Genomic DNA, 16453 nt, shown 5'->3' with positions numbered 1-16453 from the left:
TCCTCGTATTAACCATCAGAGGACTGATGTTACCCTCTTTCATCGTATTAACCATTAGAGGACTGATGTTACCCTCTTTCCTCGTATTAACCATCAGAGAACTGATGTTATCCTCTTTCCTCGTATTAACCATCAGAGGACTGATGTTACCCTCTTTCATCATATTAACCATTAGAGAACTGATGTTATCCTCTTTCATCGTATTAACCATCAGAGGACTGATGTTACCCTCTTTCATCGTATTAACCATTAGAGGACTGATGTTACCCTCTTTCCTCGTATTAACCATCAGAGAACTGATGTTATCCTCTTTCCTCGTATTAACCATCAGAGGACTGATGTTACCCTCTTTCCTCGTATTAACCATTAGAGGACTGATGTTACCCTCTTTCCTCGTATTAACCATTAGAGGACTGATGTTACCCTCTTTCCTCGTATTAACCATTAGAGGACTGATGTTACCCTCTTTCCTCGTATTAACCATTAGAGGACTGATGTTACCCTCTTTCCTCGTATTAACCATTAGAGGACTGATGTTACCCTCTTTCATCGTATTAACCATCAGAGGACTGATGTTACCCTCTTTCCTCGTATTAACCATCAGAGGACTGATGTTACCCTCTTTCCTCGTATTAACCATTAGAGGACTGATGTTATCCTCTTTCATCGTATTAACCATCAGAGGACTGATGTTACCCTCTTTCCTCGTATTAACCATCAGAGGACTGATGTTACCCTCTTTCCTCGTATTAACCATCAGAGGACTGATGTTACCCTCTTTCCTCGTATTAACCATTAGAGGACTGATGTTACCCTCTTTCCTCGTATTAACCATCAGAGGACTGATGTTACCCTCTTTCCTCGTATTAACCATTAGAGGACTGATGTTACCCTCTTTCATCGTATTAACCATCAGAGGACTGATGTTACCCTCTTTCCTCGTATTAACCATCAGAGGACTGATGTTACCCTCTTTCCTCGTATTAACCATCAGAGGACTGATGTTACCCTCTTTCCTCGTATTAACCATCAGAGGACTGATGTTACCCTCTTTCCTCGTATTAACCATTAGAGGACTGATGTTATCCTCTTTCATCGTATTAACCATTAGAGGACTGATGTTATCCTCTTTCCTCGTATTAACCATCAGAGGACTGATGTTACCCTCTTTCCTCGTATTAACCATCAGAGGACTGATGTTACCCTCTTTCCTCGTATTAACCATCAGAGGACTGATGTTACCCTCTTTCCTCGTATTAACCATCAGAGGACTGATGTTACCCTCTTTCCTCGTATTAACCATCAGAGGACTGATGTTACCCTCTTTCCTCGTATTAACCATCAGAGGACTGATGTTATCCTCTTTCCTCGTATTAACCATCAGAGGACTGATGTTACCCTCTTTCCTCGTATTAACCATCAGAGGACTGATGTTACCCTCTTTCCTCGTATTAACCATCAGAGGACTGATGTTACCCTCTTTCCTCGTATTAACCATTAGAGGACTGATGTTATCCTCTTTCATCGTATTAACCATTAGAGGACTGATGTTATCCTCTTTCCTCGTATTAACCATCAGAGGACTGATGTTACCCTCTTTCCTCGTATTAACCATCAGAGGACTGATGTTACCCTCTTTCCTCGTATTAACCATCAGAGGACTGATGTTACCCTCTTTCCTCGTATTAACCATCAGAGGACTGATGTTACCCTCTTTCCTCGTATTAACCATCAGAGGACTGATGTTACCCTCTTTCCTCGTATTAACCATCAGAGGACTGATGTTACCCTCTTTCCTCGTATTAACCATCAGAGGACTGATGTTACCCTCTTTCCACGTATTAACCATCAGAGGACTGATGTTACCCTCTTTCCTCGTATTAACCATCAGAGGACTGATGTTATCCTCTTTCCTCGTATTAACCATCAGAGGACTGATGTTATCCTCTTTCCTCGTATTAAACATCAGAGGACTGATGTTATCCTCTTTCCTCGTATTAACCATCAGAGGACTGATGTTACCCTCTTTCCTCGTATTAACCATCAGAGGACTGATGTTACCCTCTTTCCTCGTATTAACCATCAGAGGACTGATGTTATCCTCTTTCCTCGTATTAACCATCAGAGGACTGATGTTATCCTCTTTCCTCGTATTAACCATCAGAGGACTGATGTTATCCTCTTTCCTCGTATTAACCATCAGAGGACTGATGTTATCCTCTTTCCTCGTATTAACCATCAGAGGACTGATGTTATCCTCTTTCCTCGTATTAATCAAAAGAAGGTGGCTCTTCCTGTGTGTGTGTGTCTGTCTGTCTGTCTGTCTGTCTGTCTGTCTGTCTGTCTGTCTGTCTGTCTGTCTGTCTGTCTGTCTGTCTGTCTGTCTGTCTGTCTGTCTGTCTGTGTCTGTCTGTCTGTCTGTCTGTCTGTCTGTCTGTCTATCTCTCTGTCTATCTCTCTGTCTGTCTGTCTGTCTGTCTGTCTGTCTGTCTGTCTGTCTGTCTGTCTGTCTGTCTGTGTATGTGCGCCTGCGTTGTGTGCTACCTTGTCTAGAAGAGGTGGCTCCACCAGTGTTGGAGTAAAACAGTAGTCCAGCGTCAGTGAAGACACCCATGCTGTTGCTGCCCCCACCGTGGGTACAGCCTATGTCCCCCCCTTCCACCACCTGCCAAATCTGATGGGGGCAAAGAGGAGTCAGAGGAGAGGGGTCAGAGGAGAGGGGTCAGAGGAGTCAGAGAAAGAGGGGTCAGAGGAGTCAGAGAAAGAGGGGTCAGAGGAGAGGAGTCAGAGGAGAGGGGTCAGAGGAGAGGAGTCAGAGGTGTGTTATCCAGATGGTAGCTTCAGATGATTGGCTGATCGACTGACCCCTCCACTGTCCCCATTACTCTCCTCTCTGTGTCTCTGTCTATTGATTTCCACAGACCCACACAGTCTCCCTCACCTTCCTCTGTGTGAGCCTCTGTCTGTTGAGCAGGAACACAGCGTTGTCCACCACCACCAGACTGACCATGGCTCCTGGGTCTCCTCTCACCTGGAAGTTGAACCCTCTCCCTGGGTGGTAGTACTCTGAGGGCCTGGAGCCAGCTGGACCAACACTCAACTGGGGGGGGGGGGGGGGGGGGGGGGGCAATGATATTTGAATTGTCTTTATTAATTTGGAACTTCTGTGAGTGTAATGTTTACTGTTAATTTGTATTGTTTATTTCACTTTTGTTTGTTATCTACTTCACTTGCTTTGGCAGTGTTGACATATGTTTCCCATGCCAATAAAGCCTTTACATTGAATTGAATTGAAATGAGAGGAAAGAGAGTGGAACATGAGAAGCTGGTAGTTGAACCCTTTCCCTGAGTTGTCCAGTCCACTCACCGCCCCAACACAGGCATCCTCCACATCCACCCACACAGAATCAGCCACCACCTCCGACGTCCCCGCCCACGGCAGCATGTAGAATGCCACAACGCGAAATGAGGGCATCATCTCCTTGGTAACGGTCAACAGAATGTTGGTCATGTCCTGACCTCCGACCTCTAGTCTCTTGGCAACGATGATTTTGCCCTTGTTCAACACCTGTAGGAGGAGTTTGAGACACACTTCATTTTGTTCACTAAATATTTTCTTTGGGGACAGACAAAGGTACATTTTGAAGACAGAGCTACAACTACAGTGGGGAGAACAAGTATTTGATATACTGCCTTCTCACCAAGCTGCTTGCCTATTGTCCTGTAGCCCATCCCAGCCTTGTGCAGGTCTACAATTTTATCCCTGATGTCCTTACACAGCTCTCTGGTCTGGGCCATTGTGGAGAGGTTGGAGTCTGTTTGATTGAGTATGTGGACAGGTGTCTTTTATACAGGTAATGAGTTCAAACAGGTGCAGTTAATACAGGCAATGAGTGGAGAACAGGAGGGCTTCTTAAAGAAAAACTAACAGGTCTGTGAGAGACGGAATTCTTACTGGTTGGTAGGTGATCAAATACTTATGTCATGCAATAAAATGCAAATTAATTACTTAAAAATCATACAATGTGATTTTCTGGATTTTTTTCTTTAGATTCCGTCTCTCACAGTTGATGTGTACCTATGATAAAAAATGACAGACCTCTACATGCTTTGTAAGTAGGAAAACCTGCAAAATCGGCAGTGTTATCAAATACTTGTTCTCCCCACTGTATGTAAATGTTTAAGCTATATACGGTACCAACATATGGTTGAAAATATAAATATACAGGAGTAACTTGAAAAGACTTGATTTTGGATTGTAAAAAATCTGGACCATTTCAGTTTGCACTCACCAGCTGTTCCATTCAATTGTATGCTACTCCATTCGACTATATCCACTCACCAGGTATGTGAGGTGAGTGATGAGTTCCCTGTGGGCCTTATCGGCAGTGTTGATGTGTAGACTGAGGCCAAGGCTCTGCCCCAGAGAGACTGTGGTGGTCCCAGTGGAGATATACAGGTAGTTCTGTCTCTGTTGGTCAAAGGGTGTGTAGGGGTGAAGGGTCATCTGCTGTCTGGCCTGCTGCTCTGGCTGTAGGCCCGTCTGTTTGGTCTCAGCCTGTGTGTTTAGGATTTACAGGACACACACATGAAAACCAAGACACACACGCACACATGCTCGCACAGCCATACACAGATACACACACGTACACAAGTACACAGAAACAGACAGGCAAAGTTTTGCTTATGAACACTAAGAACCGATAGTTGTTATAACTGCTTAGGGCATTACTGAGGGTGGATATAGCTGGTTATACTTGATTATAAGCACCATTAGCTCTACTGAGTGTGATTATAGAAGGTTATAGCAGGTTATAGCTGGTTATAAGCCCTGTTAGCGGTACTCACAGTGATGATCTGAGGGCCTAGCTCAGCAGGCATGTTGATGGCGGTCCTGATGGTGCCACGGTGGCTGGTGATTGGGTTGGCCAGGAGGCTCACCTGGACCGGGACGTTATGAGCCGGGGAACCATCCTGGAAACTCACCTGGATCTGAAGAACACCGTTAGAACCCGTTAGAAGGTAACCTGATCCACCACCCTGACCACTGCGCTCTCGTTTCTTTTAACAGAATGTAAGCTTGTGAGATGAGGATGGTAGAACGAGGCTAGTTAGAAGAACCTGTTAGAGATATAAAACACTTTATACCTGGATCTGAACCAGACTCTCTTATCTCAGAATGATATTATTATATTGCATCTCTATGGCTCTTATCTCCCATAAGGTTGATCCTTTCTGTCTATCAGGCGTTGATGTTGTGAGTTTACCATGATGTCGAAGGGCAAGCCAGGCTTGTAGTACTTTGGTGTTTCTATGAAGGAGAGGACGTAAGGGGACTTCACTATCTTAATACCAGACTTCTCTGCTTCCACCAGGTCACTGCCTATAGAGGAGTAGAAAGATACAACACTGTGTTAGCCCGCTGAGTCAAAGTTTAGGCATTAGCTTGGGGAGCTACCACAAGTCTTTAGGTCTCAAGCAAGGTTTTAAATCAATCCTACCATAGTTTGATGGACTGGGTTCTAACCTAGGCATTAGCTTGGGAAGCTAACGTAAGTCATCAGGTTTTGGATAGCCTGCATCTGACCTTTTTCATTCGAAGGTCCATTGTAATTTAATTCAACAAAACTTTATTGACCTTACCTGATTTGGTCAGCACTGAGGCCTTGACGTAAATAGAGCTTCCAACCAGGGAGCTGAGGTCGGGGTAGGCCTTCCTGATCTCCGCCATGGTCAATGTAGCGGTGCCTTGCTGCAGCTGAAATGAAGGAAGGAAAATGGCAGTTGTTGTATGTTTACACTTTACGCTGAATTAATCTTCCTTTGATGTGTGAGGTGTGTATGACTTTAAGTTGTGGAAAGGGTCTAGCACTTCATAATGTAGTGTACTACCAGTACTCACATTGGTGACCTGCTTGATCAATGGTAACCTCCTCTTCTCCTTGTTCACCTCCACCCCAAACATCACGTAGGCCGTTCCCTGGACATCTTCACCATACAGGTATCTGTGACCAAAGAAATACAATTACTAGAACGGCCTCACCATACAGGTATCTGTGACCAAAGAAATACAATTACTAGAACGGCCTCACCATACAGGTAGCTGTGACCATAGAAATACAATTACTAGAACGGCCTCACCATAAGGTAGCTGTGACCATAGAAATACAATTACTAGAACGGCCTCACCATACAGGTAGCTGTGACCATAGAAATACAATTACTAGAACGGCCTCACCATAAGGTAGCTGTGACCATAGAAATACAATTACTAGAACGGCCTCACCATAAGGTAGCTGTGACCATAGAAATACAATTACTAGAACGGCCTCACCATACAGGTAGCTGTGACCATAGAAATACAATTACTAGAACGGCCTCACCATACAGGTATCTGTGACCATAGAAATACAATTACTAGAACGGCCTCACCATACAGGTAGCTGTGACCAAAGAAATACAATTACTAGAACAGCCTCACCATACAGGTAGCTGTGACCATAGAAATACAATTACTAGAACGGCCTCACCAAACAGGCAGCTGTTACCATAGAGCTAGAATTACTGGAACAGACATTTCCATTCAAGTCAACAGTCGTTCTATGATGGGTGAGCTATTTTTGTGACAATTATCCATTATCACAACTATTATTACAGTGTTAATGTCGCTTTCACGTCCTGTCGGGAAACTGATATTTCCGACTTGCTTACTCGTTGTAGAACGATGATATCCGAGTTTCCCACTTGGGAAGTATCAGAATCAACCAACAGGAAGCTTAATTTTAACTCTTGAGGTGCTGAGTATCTGAAATGTCATGAACCCGGCATTAGTAACACTTTGTCTGAAGGGGACCTACATAAGGGTTTCATAAACCATACATAACACATTAATAAGCAATACAGTAGGTCTACTTTAGTGTTACTAACCTGGCTGTGATCTCCACCACCAGCTCAGTATCATCCAGACGGAGGAAGGGTTTCTTGGGAGTCAGTGTGACATTGAAAGCAGGCAGCACTGCAACAGAGCATTGTGTTAGCTCCCCAAGCTTCTGCCCAGGCTTTAGCTCAACGAGTAATAATATGGATAATAATATGGAGAGGGAACCACGTTGAATGACGCACAGGCACGTGCAGACATATTTACAAAGCCCTTCCACCTACCGTATTTCTTCACCTCAAACTCACTACTGAACTTGTTCTGTTGCCAGTTGTCAAATTTTGCAATGATCTTCCACGTTCCCTCACTATGACAGACACACACAAACACACACACACACACAAACACACACACACACACAAACACACGTATTAGCATTAGTAAATGGCAGTAGGATAGGGGTAACACTTTGTATGGACATCCTCTTCATACAGTATTCCAAGCACATTTATAACGGCGTATGAGTTATAACTGCTCATAATGACTACATTCATAGAGCATTATGACCAGGCGGCATAATGATTTATAAAGCAAAGTGTTACATATTTGAAAACCAGGCTAGAATCCTCATATCAGGCTAGAATCCTCATATCAGGCTAGAATCCTCATACCAGGCTAGAAACGTCATGATGTTCCTGACTCACTTGACTATGTCAGGTAGAACGTGAGTATCAGCAAAGATTCCATTCTTAGCTATGGTCCTGGAGGTCTGTTTCACCACGACGCCGTCTGAATTCTGACACACACACACACACACACACACACACACACACACACACACACACACACACACACACACACACACACACACACACACACACCTTAAATCGTATGAAATATTTGTATTTCTAAAACATAATGAAGTGTTACTTTCTATAATTTAAGACATGTAGGCTAAAGGGCATGTGATTAAATTTTAGCCACCTGGAATTCAATGGTGATGGAGCTGTTGATGGCCTGGAAGGTAGGTGTAGACACAAAGGCCCTGCAGCGTACTGCAGAGAGAGAGGGAGAGAGAGAGAGATCAGACAGACGGAGATGCCATTCATCATTCACATGAACCTAACATGTCATTGAGAACTTTCTTTTTCTCTCTCCCTCATCCCCCTCACCAGTGTCTCCAGGTTTGTAGAGGGGCTTGTCTGTCTGGATGAAGATGTATCCAGAGTGGAAGGAGACCATAACAACCTGTTCAGCTTCGTGGTAGCCCCCAAACTCTGCTTTCACATACACATACTGGTTCCTGGAGGACTCCTCATTCCCCTTGACCAGACGCTTTGAGGGGAGCTGGGAGGGGGAAGAAGAAGTATTTTATAAGCAGATATTAGCCTTTATAATGTATTGGAGGTTCAGTCAAAATGGCAGTTATTTATTCTGGATCATAAAGACAGTATAATAAGGCATTATACAGGGGACATACATACTCATGACAAGTCTTAATCACCTGTATGGTCTACTCTTGAGGGTGAGGGGAATTTAACTGAATCACCTGTATGGTCTTGAGGGTGTGGTGAATTGAACTGAATCTAATGGAATCACCTGTATGGTCTAGTCTTGAGGGTGAGGTGAATTGAACTGAATCTAATGGAATCACCTGTATGATCTTGAGGGTGTGGTGTATTGAACTGAATCTAATGGAATCACCTGTATGGTCTAGTCTTGAGGGTGAGGTGAATTGAACTGAATCTAATGGAATCACCTGTATGATCTTGAGGGTGTGGTGAATTGAACTGAATCTGATGGAATCACCTGTATGATCTTGAGGGTGTGGTGTATTGAACTGAATCTAATGGAATCACCTGTATGATCTTGAGGGTGAGGTGAATTGAACTGAATCTAATGGAATCACCTGTATGATCTTGAGGGTGTGGTGTATTGAACTGAATCTAATGGAATCACCTGTATGATCTTGAGGGTGTGGTGTATTGAACTGAATCTAATGGAATCACCTGTATGATCTTGAGGGTGTGGTGTATTGAACTGAATCTGATGGAATCACCTGTATGATCTTGAGGGTGTGGTGTATTGAACTGAATCTGATGGAATCACCTGTATGGTCTTGAGGGTGTGGTGTATTGAACTGAATTACCTTTATGATCTTGAGGGTGTGGTGTATTGAACTGAATCTAATGGAATCACCTGTATGATCTTGAGGGTGTGGTGAATTGAACTGAATTACCTTTATGATCTTGAGGGTGTGGTGTATTGAACTGAATCACCTTTATGATCTTGAGGGTGTGGTGTATTGAACTGAATCACCTTTATGATCTTGAGGGTGTGGTGTATTGAACTGAATCACCTTTATGATCTTGAGGGTGTAGTGAATTGAACTGAATCACCTTTATGATCTGGAGGGTGTGGTAGCTGTTCGCCGGGCCGAGTGTGACGGTGTCCTGCAGGAGCTGGTACCTCCTCTCCGGGTAGTCATGGACTGTTATGGTGACGGTGACAGGGCTGTTAAGGCCATGGGATTCTAAATAGATTGACTCCTCACTGTCTGTTCTCAGAATGTTAGGGGCTAGGAGGATGAACCTGGGGTGAGGGGGACAAGAGAGGAGGCGAGGGTGGAGGTACAAGAGAGAGGAGAAGGGATGAGAGGGAGAACAGGGAGAAGATTAAGGAGGGAGAGGAAGAGAGAGTGAGAAGATCACTTTTTTATTTTATAATCTTACCCATTTGGCAAACTTTGACATGCATACAGTAGAGTAGTATTTTAGTAACCGAAAGGATTGCCTTTTGTGCTTATCTAGATACTTTTGGGAGCACTGTACCTTGGTTCCAGACTGGTGTGGTCTTTTGGATTTCTTCTACTGTAAATAAATGAAGCATTGTTTTTTCCTTTAATGCCAACATTTGGTAGTGCGACATGAGGGTTCAACAAGGTAGAGAAGATTCTGTACTCACTCATGAAGATCAAAATACATGTCAAGGTCCATATATTCAAATCTGAATGGGCACATTGAGTGTTGTATACATTTCAGAGAACTGCATTGTTCTTAGACTGATATTACTAATAATACATTATTGATCATTATGATTACATATTGCAGTTACGTGTTACTGTGAATTAGGAATATAGTGAATATTTAGATTTGGTCTGAATTAGAATAAATAGAAGAGATAATAATCATAGACCCTACCGGCGACGATCCCGTGGACTCAGTCGCATCCTAAAAAGTTGAGAAATACATCTGTTAAAAATGTGACAGTCAGGGAGTAGTTTAAAACAGCCCAGAAACAAGTAAAAAATAACTATATTTTAGTATTTTGATTAGCCCACTGTGTAATATACAACCCCAAGAAATCGTGCCTGTCAGCAGTCAAGTTTAAGAAATAGCGCTTTTAGCAGAGAGCCAAAACGTAGTACGGTCTACGGCAGCAAAATGAAAAGTTGAGAAAGGAAAACTTACCGTTCTCGGTTTGGGTTGTTGAATATTTGGGCGCAACAGCTACAGAAAACACAAAGCAACAAAATGTGGAGCAGTGTTCCCCCTGCCATTCTGACAGTGTATGGAACTAAACTCTCACGACACTGGGGAAAGAACTCTTTCACACAGAGACAACACCCCCCCCCCCAGAGCCCAGCCCCCAAAGAGTGTGATATTTTGGCAGACTATATTCAAGCAATACCTATCCCTTTTTTAATTGGTGAATACAATTGCTAACCAAATGCAGCTAAGCTTCAACAATGCTAAGAGGTCAGTTGCTTTTGTAATCATGTAACATACCCCAAATAGTATGCCTCCTCTGCGTGTGTAGCAAAGACAGAACATTTGATATTCCCAATATGAATCATACATCACTGGGATCCATGGCTGTGCATTATGTTCTAAGTTATCTTGATCATGGCTTATAGTTTCTATAAAGAAAATACAAAAACAACATTGATTTACAGCGAGACCCGCAAAGGCCCAGATATTTATCAGATTCATGTATTACCAAGAGCAATGTGGACATACACTGCATATCAGAGGACAACTGTTTATGACATTCGCATAATCACTCCACTCTGTAGAATACACGACTTCTACACAAATCAATACAACTGGAAAACAACATCTCGTCCATGGTTATTTAGGGTGAAAAGATCCCGTTGTCAAACACATTCTGTACCTTCAGTCCCAGTCTCACACACACACACATTTTGGCCATAGAGCAAACTGTCTCGTAGCCGGTTTACACCAGACTGAATGCAGGGCTCACCATTGTTTCAATACACATAGAAAGTGGGTACACATGGATGCACATCACAATGATAACATGTAAACCAAACAGGAGACAACTTAGTCATTTTGAATACATTCTATTGACACAGAAGTGCTACTGTACCTAGCAAAATAGTGTCGCAGCGATTGCTAACTAAACCATTTTAGCAGGCTAGCTTATCATTTTGGCTCACTATGGGGCAAAACAATTCGCAAATGTACCATTAATTAGCCACCGCAAAATGTATTTTGCTAGCAAACACTGCAGCGGGTTCTATGACATCTCCACTTTCCAAGCATATTGAGCTCAGCATTCAGTCTGTTTTAACCAGGCTAAAGGTCTGGTTTGTCTAACACAAAGTCAACAGTCCATCCTCATACTCCTAGGTCTGGCTTCAGGTTGATGTTTACCATAGCTACAGATCTAGGATCAGATTCCCCTCCCCCAACCTTAACTATTTAGTGGAGGAAAGTCAAAACTGACTCAAGATCAGCATCTAGGGGAAACTTGACCCTACACCCCGGGGTCGGAGTCGGAGGAGTCACTGTAGTCTGCAACCAGTGACGTCCTCAACACCCCAGAGCAACCACTGTCATGGTCCTCCAGTACTGTCCCACAATCCTCTCCTTTCGATCGTCCTCTGTCCTCTTCTTCTGTTGTGGTGTTAAGAATCTGCATCTCCAGAGATCTCATGTGAGTTTCAACCATTTCCTGTCTCTGCTCAGGCTGTGCAACTCCCAAATCTGTCCCCCCAGTCCTTTGTGTTTGTGCAACCTGTAACTCCTTCCCCTCCGGCGAGAGACTGTTTCCCAGATCATTGGTTCCTGGGTCTGAGTTCCTGCGTGTGACTGTAGCGCAGACCTCTGGTTTGTTCCCAGAGCCCTCGGTCTTCCTGTGGATAACCACACACACACACACGCACACACTATCAATCAACTGTGTAGAAAATATGGTGAACACACTGCAACAGGTTAGCACAACAAAAAGGTGGCTTAGGTTACATGAACATTACTGGGCCTGTTTTCACAAAGCGTTTCAGAGTAGAAGTACTGATCTAGGGTCAGCTCCATCCTGTCCATGTAATCTTATTCATTATGATCCAGAAGGGAAAACTGATTCATACATAATGATGTTGATAGATCCACTAACATTCATGTAAATTGTAAAGTCTTTTGACTAGTTGTGTGTTGGGCCCAAGGAAGATTATCTGTCGTCATTGGCGTCAGCAAATAGGGAAATTCTAATTCACCCATTCATTGACCTACCTCCTTATGAGACTGTGTGGGTTAGGGGAGGAGACTTGGGGACCCAGGGCTTTGGCCACAGCAGCACCTTTCCCCTGTAGGCCCAGCTTCTGAAGAAGGTTGCCTGCAGCGCTACCTGGTGGCAGAGTGGGGGAACTGAACCAGGAGCGGCTAGAGATCTCCTTCCGCTTGTAGTTCTGCCTGTCATCGTAGGCTAGAGGAAGGGGATGAGGAGAGGATGGTGTTCTTTTATGAAAAAGTAGTGTGTGTGTGTAGTTTGTGTGTGTGTGTGTGCACGCTTGCCTGTGATATAGTGTGTATGAACAGTGTGTGATTGAGAGAGTCTGGTTTAGAGTGCATTATTATTCTCTGTGTGTGTGTTGTACATGCCCACTTACAGTCAGGAGCTGTGTAGGTGAGCAGTGCTGCTAGTTTCTTGTCCTCCTCTTTCTCGGGCAGCAGAGGGATGGACAGATTTGTCCTCTTTCTCACGGCGTTGTCTTTCTCCTCCTCCTCCGCCATCACTTTCTTCTCAGTCTGCGTATTAGATCAGTGGAGATGAACAGTTAAGTCAGCAGCCCTAAAGACAGACCTACACCTATCCACCCTATTTACACAACGTCCCATTGAGATACATCTCCTTTACAAGGGGCTTCTCGCATCCTCGCCGCCTTTTGAACCATACTGGAGGAAAAACTCCCAAGGTCCCTCCACACTGACCTACTTCTCCAATGTGTTTTAAGGAGGCAAGGACAAAGGATACGAGGAATCAAGGAAAAACTATTTGACAAAGAGTCCAAGTAATTCCATGGGCGAATCCCAATCCTCTCTCTTTCCTCCTGAAGTGTGCACTCGTTCACTACTCCCCACAAATGTAAAAGCATTGGATTGTGTAGGTATGGCTAGACTAGAGGGAGGCGAACAAGTGTACACTTCAGGAGAAGGGTAGAGAATCTAAATGTGGCCTCGAGTGCATTGTAAATTGTAATTACTTCGCTACTATGGCCTATTTATTGCCCTACCACCTAACGCCATTTGCACACACTGTATATAGACTTCCTTTTTTTCCTATTGTGTTACTGACTGTGCGCTTGTTTATCCTATGTGTAACTCTGTGTTGTCTGTTCACACTGCTTTGCTTTATCTTGGCCAGGTCGCAGTTGTAAATGAGAACTTGTACTCAACTAGCCTACCTGGTTAAATAAAGGTGAAATTAAATAAATAAACAGTTATGATCTGAATGCAGTGCATTTACCCTGAACTTCCTGCGGAGCTTGCTGTTGAGTATGAAGTCGTCCTTCCATCCAGCCTGATGATCCTGTAGCTCAGACAGAGAGGGAAGAGCCTTCCTCAGTTTCTCCTTGTCCTTACCACCATGGTCCAGCTTATACATGGGGTCTGTCTCTAACTTCTCCTTCTCACTACGCTCTGGGGAGACACACAGAGGGAGCAGGGACAGGAAAGGGGGGGGGGGGGGGGGGTATAGGGGGGTGGTAGAGAGAGGGAAATAAGGGGGGTAGGTGACAAAAGAAGAGAGCACATGAGAGATAAAGGGAAGACAATGAGGCCTAAGAAATGAGCAGACAAGACACTGACATGGAGGAATAAAGGAACTGATATCAATAGTGCCATTGTTGGAAGAGAATTGGAGTCCATTCTGTTTTGGGGTTTGACGTATTAAAGAATAAGAGGTCGGGACTAAAAGGTGGCTGAGAGGCCAAATGTCATTAGTTGCCAGGGATGAGGATGTTCGTTGTCGGCCATACCCCATCCTTCTTCTCACACACCTAACAGAATGTAAAGGTCAACGAGGAGAAATGAGTTACCTGTAGTGAGGATCTGTTCATTGTCAGCCATGTCCCATCTCTCCTCCTTCCGCTGCGCGCCGCACACGATGACGTAATCACAGGTGGCCGGGTCTGTCTGCATCTCAATGTAGTTCACACACAGGTGGCACTTCATCCGGAACCTGAAGAGGAGCACACAGGTAAACCAACACAGATGTATGCATTGGCCTTCAGTGTGTGTGTGTGTGTGTGTGTGTGTGTGTGAGATTGAGATGTGTCTGGTCTCACCTGTAGATTGGCGTGGTGTAGTAGTTCCCCACTTTCTTCTTCTCAGCGTTATAACGTACACCTGAGTGACACAAATGTATGATAAGAAATGGCTGTAATTGATTATGTTTCTGAAAAAGGAAAACATATAGCAACTTGGTTGAAAACTGAGAATGGACGAGAGAGCTTACCCATGCCGATGTGATTCTTGCAGCCATCACACCAGATATTATAGGGCATCTCAAACCTGTGAAAATACATAGACAAGAGTCAGTTTCCTGTAACCCTCCTGTAACCACTGAATTTGATGTTTGTGTTACTGACCGGATGATGAGGATACCCTGGGACAGTTTCCTGGCCCTCTCTCGTAGAGCATGGGTTCCATGGTAACCATTGAGGGAGCCATGCTAGAGAGAGGGATGGGGAGAAATGGAAAGCGAGAAAAGAGTCAGAGTGAGAACAGGTTAAGAGGCTCACGTGTAGACTGATTTCTTAAATCCATTAACCTATCTATTATATGTGATGATGGTCAGTAGTCATATTTACCTTCTGTGGGTCGAAGTCCGGAGGGTAGTAATGGTTTTGTCCTTTCCTCTCACCCTGAGAAAGGAGATATGGAAAAAGAGGAAAGTGTGAACACCTAGTAAGTATTCAACACACTAGTAGTTAACAGTGCTCTTTTGTCCACCACGGGTGGCACCAGATTCTCTCTACATGGATAAGGGGGAATAACTAGTCAGTTGTACAACTCCTGCATTTAACCCAACCTTTCTGAATCAGATAGGTACTGCCTTTAAATCAGCATCCTCGTCACGGGACCCGGTGAGCAGTTGTTGTTGGGGGTTAGCTGCCTTGCTCAAGGGCAGAACGGCAGATTTTTCCACCTTACCGGCTCGGGGATTCGAAACAGCGACCTTTCGGTTGCTGGCCCAACGCTCTTAACCGCAAGGCTACCTGCCGCTCCAGTGGGGCTTCCTCACCGAGGAAACCTGGTGCCACCAGTGGGGCTTCCTCACCGAGGAAACCTGGTGCCACCAGTGGGGCTTCCTCACCGAGGAAACCTGGTGCCACCAGTGGGGCTTCCTCACCGAGGAAACCTGGTGCCACCAGTGGGGCTTCCTCACAGAGGAAACCTGGTGCCACCAGTGGGGCTTCTTCACAGAGGAAACCTGGTGCCACCAGTGGGGCTTCCTCACCGAGGAAACCTGGTGCCACCAGTGGGGCTTCCTCACAGAGGAAACCTGGTGCCACCAGTGGTGGACAAATACTAAAAGAGCTCATTTACAAGGACACTAATGTTCGCTACTAGTGTGTTGAACACATTTTGATGTGGCCTGGCAACTTACCATGTTGTTAGCTTGTACAGCGCACTAGAAGATAGCCTTTGTCACCTAGGGGAGAAAACACAGGGTCATAGCTTCGTTTTTGTGTTTACAAATGTTTGCACACCTTGAAGTTAGCCATCTAACTTAGACGTTCGAAATAATATAGCTTATTTACAAGCACAACCGCTAACTAGCTCACGCTACCATCTTGAATAATAAGCCAAACAACCGTTTTAGGAATGTAACAGGAGATGTGTGCCCATAATTAACACGAACTGTAACCGAAACATAACTGTTTTCGAAGAAAAACAATTGAGATATCACAAAGTAGCGTGCTCCTTACGGTTTTCCAAAGCATTAGCTAGCAGAACAAAATCGACAACAGTGCATACACAAAAACGTCACTTCCGTTTTGTGAGAAACGTCACACATTGGTGTCTGCTTTTTTTAATCGTCTCTGATTAATTGTGCCTGCACAAAGACTTCTACTTTTTGTGAAGATATTTTCGTATACTTATTTTTGTACCCCAAGACCCATTGGAAAAGTCCACAACTATGACAATTCACCTTTTTACCTCCCTCCTCCTTTGTAAGTTGTTATGATGGAAACCAGAGCGTCCATCAAAGTGAAGGGACATGGGCAGTCAGGAGACAGGCCAAAACTCCTGGATAATATCAACATAACTC

General features: G+C 44.3%; 2 protein-coding genes across 4 annotated transcripts in view; both read right to left on the bottom strand.

Moving 5' to 3' along the window:
- LOC110494906 (venom factor) overlaps window positions 1–10483 on the bottom strand; it is a 36069-nt gene extending 25586 nt beyond the window's left edge. For 2 of the 3 annotated variants that reach the window (XM_036949210.1, XM_036949211.1), the window contains exons 1-18: window positions 10348–10483; window positions 10078–10107; window positions 9842–9883; window positions 9709–9747; window positions 9277–9469; window positions 8050–8224; window positions 7862–7932; window positions 7582–7673; window positions 7162–7244; window positions 6928–7015; window positions 5903–6005; window positions 5644–5758; window positions 5268–5383; window positions 4849–4992; window positions 4343–4558; window positions 3368–3568; window positions 2942–3100; window positions 2545–2674 (exon numbers count right to left, since the gene is read on the bottom strand). In XM_036949210.1, the coding sequence (XP_036805105.1) occupies window positions 2545–2674; window positions 2942–3100; window positions 3368–3568; window positions 4343–4558; window positions 4849–4992; window positions 5268–5383; window positions 5644–5758; window positions 5903–6005; window positions 6928–7015; window positions 7162–7244; window positions 7582–7673; window positions 7862–7932; window positions 8050–8224; window positions 9277–9469; window positions 9709–9747; window positions 9842–9883; window positions 10078–10107; window positions 10348–10436 (2086 nt within the window). In that variant the 5' untranslated portion in view covers window positions 10437–10483. The remainder of the gene's footprint in view (window positions 1–2544; window positions 2675–2941; window positions 3101–3367; window positions 3569–4342; window positions 4559–4848; window positions 4993–5267; window positions 5384–5643; window positions 5759–5902; window positions 6006–6927; window positions 7016–7161; window positions 7245–7581; window positions 7674–7861; window positions 7933–8049; window positions 8225–9276; window positions 9470–9708; window positions 9748–9841; window positions 9884–10077; window positions 10108–10347) is intronic. The other variant, XM_036949212.1, reaches the window with a different exon arrangement.
- A 338-nt stretch (window positions 10484–10821) lies between these two features.
- On the bottom strand, window positions 10822–16199 carry LOC110485567 (coiled-coil domain-containing protein 130 homolog). Its single transcript, XM_021556662.2, has 11 exons — window positions 16110–16199; window positions 15788–15832; window positions 14988–15041; window positions 14766–14848; window positions 14633–14688; window positions 14463–14523; window positions 14214–14356; window positions 13643–13815; window positions 12786–12924; window positions 12409–12601; window positions 10822–12035 (listed from the first exon to the last, which is right to left on the bottom strand). The coding sequence occupies exons 2-11, from the start codon at window positions 15788–15790 to the stop codon at window positions 11657–11659; spliced, it is 1284 nt and encodes a 427-aa protein (XP_021412337.2). The 5' UTR covers window positions 15791–15832; window positions 16110–16199; the 3' UTR covers window positions 10822–11656.
- Between the last annotated feature and the right edge of the window lie 254 nt (window positions 16200–16453).

The sequence above is a fragment of the Oncorhynchus mykiss genome, chromosome 17, assembly GCF_013265735.2.
Source record: "Oncorhynchus mykiss isolate Arlee chromosome 17, USDA_OmykA_1.1, whole genome shotgun sequence".
Taxonomy (NCBI): domain Eukaryota; kingdom Metazoa; phylum Chordata; class Actinopteri; order Salmoniformes; family Salmonidae; genus Oncorhynchus; species Oncorhynchus mykiss.
This window is presented reverse-complemented; position numbering and strand designations above follow the sequence as displayed.